Raw genomic sequence first — 7,807 nt, forward strand, 5'->3', positions numbered from 1 at the left:
ACTCACCCTGCATTGACAGCAGAGTTTTGGATCAGTTGACATTGATGGAAGGTGTAGGTTGGGTTTATGGTCAGGATTGAACTGGGGTAATGGAGGCAGGAGGTGGCACAGTTTTAATTTTACTGGAGACATTAACCAAGGTAGAATAAAGAGGTTAACATCTGCCGTAAATTAGCAGAGAGAGCAATGTCAATGGGATACATTCAGTGTACATCACCTAGTATCACCCACAGTAATTTCCAGTCTGCAGTCCTGAAGTGGCCTTTAACTGTCCCCATGTCAATGTCTCAAAGTTCATATTTCAGCTGAGAAACTATGGGAACAGAGTAGAATGTGTCTGCTTGTGTCCCTGGATTCAGTGTATGCTGCGGAGAAATCAGTAACAATTATAAATGAATTGACAGGAGTAAACATGGTCAATACAATTATATGAAAACTGTAAATTAGGCAATCATTATTGTGGGATCAGCCTTTTTTGAGCACAGCTTCTGATGTAATGTGTTTGTTCAAGTGAGTGTAACTAATAGCAATGATCAGGGGTGTAACCATCTCTATGGAGACTTATCCCCTGTATAAATCAAGACCCATTGGAATGGATCAGCTCAGAGTGCCTGTCGGAGCTGTGGGTCCTCAAAATAACAGAAGTCACTGTTCTCATAGAAATGGGTTATCCAGTAATCCAGCAGATAGAACGCATTTACTATCCTATTCTTGCTGCTGTTGGCATTCCTGGTAAGCTGCTATCTCAGTTGTCAATGGTATAATCAGTTTTTAACTGTGCTGCTGTACTCAGTATTATTTCTCACTGTGTGTTTTACACAGCTGCCAGTTCTGACCCAACAGTTGAATGATGGAAGGTCCTCAGTATCTGTTCTTCCAGTCTTGCAGCAGCTATAGTTATCTTCATTGTTGCATTTAATCTTTGGGATTGTTTCTTGATTATTCTCTGCACTGAATTTATTGGAATCAGTTTTCTGGGCTAAGAGGAAAGTTCAGACCATCAGGAGCTGTTAACAGTTTCATCTGTGGAATTAACCTGACCCAGAATATTTTCCAGGAGCTAACCTGTCCTAGACCTAGACTAGACCTTGGTGTACAGGGCACAATTTCAAAATTTTCAGACAAAACTTGGAAGTATTGTCAACTGTGAGAAGGATAGTGTGGAACTTCAAAAGGATAGAGACAGGTTGGTGGAATGGGCAGACAAGTGGCAGATGAAACCTAATGCAGAGAATTGTGAAGTGATTCAGTTTGGTAGAAAGAACTGAAAGAGGCAATATAAAATAAAGGCTACAATTCTAAAGGGAGTGCAGGAGCAGAGGGACCTGGGTGTATATGTTTATAAATCATTGAAAGGGGCAGGACAAGCTTAGAGCGTGGTTAATAAAGCTTATGGGAACCTGGGCTTTATAAGTAGGGGCATCGAGTACAAAAACAAGGACATTATGTTAAACTTGTATAAAACATTGGTTCAGCCTCAACTGGAATATTGTGTCCAGTTCTGGGCATTACACTTTAGGAAGGAAGTGTAGGTATTAGAGAGGGTTCTTAAAAGATTCACGAGAAAAGTTCCAGGGATACGGAACTTCAGTTATGTAAATAAGATTGGAGAAGTTGGGACTGTTTTCCTTGGAGAAGAAGGGAGATTTTATAAAGGTATTCAAAATCATGAGGAATCTGGACAGAGTCGATATGGAGAAACTGTTCCCATTGGTGGAAGGATTGAGAAAAAGAGGGCACAGATTTAAAGTAATTGCCAAGAGAAGCAATGGTGACATCAGTAAAAAAAAACCTTTTCGTACTGCGAGTGGTTAGGATCTGGAATGCACTGCCTGAAAGTTTGTTGGAGGCAGGTTCAATCAAGGCATTCAAGAGGGAATTGGATAATTATATGAAAATGAAGAATGCTACAGGGAGAAAGTGGGAGTATGGCACTAGATGAATTGCTACTCAAAACTGGCACAGACACAATGGGCCAAATGGCCTCCTCCTGTGCTGTAACCATTCTATGATTCTATGAATATCGTTTCAGTGATGGATGAATCATTGTGGGGTGGCACAGTGGCGCAGTGGTTAGCACCACAGCCTCACAGCTCCAGTGACCCGGGATCAGTTCTGGGTACTGCCTGTGCAGAGTTTGCAAGTTCTCCCTGTGACCATGTGGGTTTCCACCAGGTGCTCCGGTTTCCTCCCACAGCCAAAGACTTGCAGGTTGATAGGTAAATTGGCCATTGTAAATTGCCCCTCGTGTAGGTAGGTGGTAGGAGAATTGAGGGAAGGTAGGGATGTGGTCGGGAATATGGGATGAATGTAGGATTAGTACAAATGGGTGGTTGATGGTCAGCACAGACTCAGAGGGCCAAAGGGCCTGTTTCAGTGCTGTATCTCTCTATGAGACAGTCTCAATGTTACAAGCAGGCAGTGCAATGTCCTTCTGGCACAATTATATGTGTCAGTTTAACTGGGATTTCAATGCATTTATGGGTTACCACTGTTATGAAATATTTCATTTTATGTGTGTCCGATGCTGCTTCAGAAATCTGGTTAATAAACTAAGTTTGCTGCTGACCCTTCACATCTCTTTGCCTGTGTCTCTGTTGGTTGCACTCTGGCCTCTGAGTTATAAAGTTCCAGGTTCAAGTCCTACTTCAGGGCTTGAGCATGAAAATGAAGGCTGACACTTTAGTGCAGTACTAAGGGTGTGCCACACTGTTGAGGTGTTAATCTGAGGCCCCATCTACCTGCTTGTGTTAATGTAAAAGGACCCATAGTGCTATTTTGCAGGTATCCTCCCTGGTGTCCTGGTCAATATTTATCCCTCAATCAACATCACAAAAAAACAGAATATCTGGTTATTATCACATTGCTGTTTGTGGGATTTTGTTGTGCACATGTTGATTGCCATGTTTTCCTGAATTAAAACAATGACTACACTTCCAAGAAAGTACTTCATTGGCTGTAAAATGCTTTGAGATGGATGGTGGTCATGAAAGACACTATATAAATATTACAATTTCCACAACAGCGCTTCTACCATGTCTTCCTTTTCCCTTAACCGAGGATTCTTCCCCTTCCACCTCCCCCCCCCCCCCCACCCCCCACCACCCCCCACTGTGGTCGACAGGGCCCTCAACCATGTCCGGCCCACTTCTGCTCTCACCCGTTCCCCTCCCTCCCAGACAAGGTGCCCCGGGTCTTCATCTTCCACCCCACCAGCCTCCACATCCAAAGGATCATCCTCCACCATTTCTGCCATGTCCAGCGTGATGCCACTACCACACGCATCTGCCTCTCCCCTCCCCTGTTAGCATTACAAAGGGATTGTTCCTTCCGTGACACCCTGGTCCACTCCTCCATTACCCCAGCCACCTTGTCCCCTTCCCATGGCACCTTCCCCTGCAATCGCAGGAGGTGTAATACCTGCCCTTTTACCTCCTCTCTCCTCACTATCCACGGCCCCAAACACTCCTTTCAGGTGAAGCAGCGATTTACTTGTACTTCTTTCAATGTAGTATACTGTATTCACTGCTCACAATGTGGTCTCCTCTACATTGGGGAGACCAAACGCAGATTGGGTGACCGCTTTTCAGAACACCTCCACTCAGTCTGTAAGTATGACCCCGAGCTTCCTGTCACTTGCCATTTCAACACAGCCCCCTGCTCTCATGTCCACATCGCTGTCCTGGGATTGCTGCAGTGTTCCAGTGAACATCAACGCAAGCTCTAGGAACAACGTCTCATTTACCCATTAGGCACACTACAGCCTACCAGACTGACCACTGTGCTCAATAATTTCAGAGCATGACTGGCCCCCCCTTTTTTTAATTTTATTTTGGGTTTTTTTTAGTTTTATTTGGTATTTTTAATTTTTATTTCATTTTATTTTAGTTTGTTTCATCATTACACCTTTTTAACTATGTGCTTTTTTCATGTGTTTCTTTTGGCTAGGGCTTTCATTATTCTGTCATTTAGCACCCTCTCTTCAATAATGCTTTGTATTTCACCACACCATTAACACACTCTTTGTCTTTGCCTTTGCCCCATGTCCTCCTTGTCAGTTATTCTCTGTGACCCTCTGTCCTATCAACACTTTCCCATATGTTCTCCTTTGCCATACCCCCACTTTATTTGCTTACAACCTATTACATTTCTAACCTTTGCCAGTTCTAGAACATAGAACATAGAACAGTACAGCACAGTACAGGCCCTTAGGCCCACGAAGTTGTGCCAACCCTTTAACCTACTCTAAGATCAAACTAACTACATACCCTTCATTCTACTATCATCCATGTACCTATCCAAGAGTCACTTAAATGTCCCTAATGTATCTGCTTCTAATACCACCGCTGGCAGTGCATTCCACGCACCCACCACTCTCTGTGTAAAGAACCTACCTCTGACATCTCCCTGAAACCTTGCTCCAATCACCTTAAAATTATGCCCCCTGGTGATAGCCCTTTCCGCCCTGGGAAAAAGTCTCTGACTATCCACTCTATCTATGCCTCTCATCATCTTGTACCCCTCTATCAAGTCACCTCTCATCCTTCTTCGCTCCAATGAGAAAAGCCCAAGCTCCCTTAACCTTTCTTCATAAGACATGCCCTCCAGTCCAGGCAGCATCCTGGTAAATCTCCTCTGCACCCTCTCTAAAGCTTCCACAGCCTTCCTATAATGAGGCGACCAGAACTGAACACAATATTCCAAGTGTGGTCCAACCAGGGCTTTATAGAGCTGCAGCATAACCTCGTGGCTCTTAAACTCAATCCCCCTGTTAATGAAAGCCAACACACCATACGCCTTCTTAACAACCCTATCAACTTGGGTGGCAACTTTGAGGGATCTATGGACGTGGACCCCAAGATCCCTCTGTTCCTCCACACTACCAAGAATCCTGTCTTTAAGCCTGTATTCTGCATTCAAATTCGACAGTGGCGCAGTGGTTAGCACCGCAGCCTCACAGCTCCAGCGACCCGGGTTCAATTCTGGGTACTGCCTGTGTGGAGTTTGCAAGTTCTCCCTGTGTCTGCGTGGGTTTCCTCCAGGTGCTCTGGTTTCCTCCCACATGCCAACGACTTGCTGGTTGATAGGTTAATTGGCCATTATAAATTGCCACTAGTATAGGTAGGTGGTAGGGAAATATAGGGACAGGTGGGGATGTGGTAGGAATATGGGATTAGTGTAGGATTAGTATAAATGGGTGGTTGATGGTCGGCACAGACTCGGTGGGCTGAAGGGCCTGTTTCAGTGCTGTATCTCTAAACTAAACTAAACTAAAATGAATCACTTCACACTTTTCCAGGTTGAACTCCATCTGCCACTTCTCAGCCCAGCTCTGCATCCTGTCAATGTCCCGTTGCAACCTACAACAGCCCTCCACAATGTCCACGACTCCAGCAACCTTTGTGTCATCGGCAAACTTACTAACCCAGCCTTCCACTTCCTCATCCAAGTCATTTATAAAAATCACAAAGAGCAGAGGTCCCAGAACAGATCCTTGTGGAACACCACTGGTCACCTAGCTCCAGGCTGAATACTTTCCATCTACTACTACCCTCTGTCTTCTATGGGCCAGCCAATTCTGTATCCAGACAGCCAAATTTTCCTGTATCCCATGCCTCCTTACTTTCTGAATGAGCCTACCATGGAGAACCTTATCAAACGCCTTGCTAAAATCCATATACACCACATCCACTGCTCTTCCTTCATCAATGTGTTTTGTCACATCCTCAAAGAATTCAATAAGGCTTGTGAGGCATGACCTGCCCCTCACAAAGCCATGCTGACTATCTCTAATCAAACTATGCTTTTCCAAATAATCATAAATCCTGTCTCTCAGAATCCTCTCTAATAATTTGCCCACCACCGACGTAAGACTGACTGGTCTATAATTCCCAGGGTTATCCCTATTCCCTTTCTTGAACAAGAGAACAACATTTGCCATCCTCCCATCATCTGGTACTACTCCAGTGGACAGTGAAGACGCAAAGATCATCGCCAAAGGCGCGGCAATCTCTTCCCTCGCTTCCCGTAATATCCTTGGGTAGGAGATCAGCCACTGCCATCCCCCGGGGACTTATCTGTCCTCATATCATTCAAAATTTCCAGCACATCCTCCCTCTTAACCTCAACCTGTTTGAGCATATCAGCCTGTTCCACGCTGTCCTCACAAATGACCAGGCCCCTCTCACTAGTGAATACTGAAGCAAAGTATTCATTTAGGACCTCCTCTACCTCCTCTGACTCCAGGCACAAGTTCCCTCCACTATCCCTGATCGGCCCTCCCCTCACTCTGGCCATCCTCTTGTTCCTCACATAAGTGTAGAATGCCTTGGGATTTTCCTTAATCCTACCCACCAAGACTTTTTCATGTCCCCTTCTAGCTCTCCTAAGTCCATTCTTCAGTTCCTTCCTGGCTACCTTGTAACCCTCTAGAGCCCTGTCTGATCCTTGCTTCCTCAACCTTAAGTAAGCTTCCTTCTTCCTCTTGACTAGCTGTTCCACATCTCTTGTCATTCAAGGTTCCTTCACCCTACCATCCCTTCCTTGCCTCACCCCAGATCCTGTAAAACTGCTGCTTTGTCTCCAGGTCTGATCATTAATTTCTTTGCTTCTTTTTCTCTCTCTTCCAGTTAACTTGGTGGCGATTGTGATCCTGTCCCAAGGAAAGTGCGGTCTCTCCAAATGTATCACTCTCTACCTGGTGGGAATGGCAGTGGCTGATCTCCTAGTCATTATCACTGATCCCATTTTGAACTGGACTGTTCCGATTTATTTCCCAGATTCATTCCTGGGCATTACTCCAGTGTGTACTCTCATTATCTACCTGAGGTTTGCAACCACAGTGGTTTCTGTCTGGCTCACAGTCGCTTTCACCTTTGATCGATTTGTGGCCATTTGTTGTGAGAAGCTGAAAGTAAAATATTGCACTGAGAAAACGGCGGCTGTGCTTCTCGGAACAGTGAGTCTGCTGGGCTGTTTGGTGCCTGTCCCCTGGTACTTTACATATAAACCACGAGAGATAATTGATAATGTTCCCTGGGATTGTGTCTATAAACAGAGCTTCCTTACATCTCCCGCATGGGCCACATTTGAACTATTTCATCTCATTTTAACCCCTTGTATCCCTGTCTTTCTGATGTTGCTGCTCAATTTTCTGACGGTCAGACGTATTTTAGCAGCCAGTAGAGCTCGCAGGGGACTCCGCAGGCACAACAATGCAGAGAATGACAAGGATCCAGAGATGGAGAACAGGAGGAAATCCATCATTTTACTCTTCAGTATATCCGGCAGTTTTATATTCTTATGGGTGACAAAGGTTGTGTATCGAATTTATGTGCGAATTACAGGTATTCGGTATTATGACACCTATACTGACCCTCGCTTTATCACACAACAGACAGCAACAATGCTGCAGCTTCTCAGCACCTGCACCAACACAGCTATTTACACTGTGACTCAGAGTAAATTCAGAGAGGAGCTGAAGAACGGAGTGAAATACCCTCTCAAACTAATGGGTAAATTAATCAAATCATAGAAAGAGCTGAAGGTGTCAAACACTGGAACTAAATCCGATGATATGCTCCATTCCTTACAGCCCCCACGGGACGGACAGTACATTTTATATCGGGAGAATTTCTCACCATCAGAAATGTGTCAAAACTGGGGTTTCGCACATGCGCAGTTGCAGATACATTGATTACGTCTTCAGAAAGTACCCTGCTGGGGCGGAAAGTGTGCGCATGCGCAAAACGGTGACGAGCGTGATGTCATCTCGCGTAATCTGCCCTTTATCCTTAATGCATTGATT

The 7,807-nt window shown here is 44.9% G+C and overlaps 1 protein-coding gene across 1 annotated transcript; it reads left to right on the plus strand.

Moving 5' to 3' along the window:
* The first annotated feature begins 662 nt into the window (after positions 1 to 662).
* On the plus strand, positions 663 to 7,534 carry LOC137374036 (probable G-protein coupled receptor 139). Its single transcript, XM_068039820.1, has 2 exons — positions 663 to 732; positions 6,630 to 7,534. The coding sequence occupies exons 1-2, from the start codon at positions 663 to 665 to the stop codon at positions 7,532 to 7,534; spliced, it is 975 nt and encodes a 324-aa protein (XP_067895921.1).
* Positions 7,535 to 7,807: the final 273 nt, after the last annotated feature.

The sequence above is a fragment of the Heterodontus francisci genome, chromosome 9 (genome assembly GCF_036365525.1).
Source record: "Heterodontus francisci isolate sHetFra1 chromosome 9, sHetFra1.hap1, whole genome shotgun sequence".
In the NCBI taxonomy this organism is placed as follows: Eukaryota; Metazoa; Chordata; class Chondrichthyes; order Heterodontiformes; family Heterodontidae; genus Heterodontus; species Heterodontus francisci.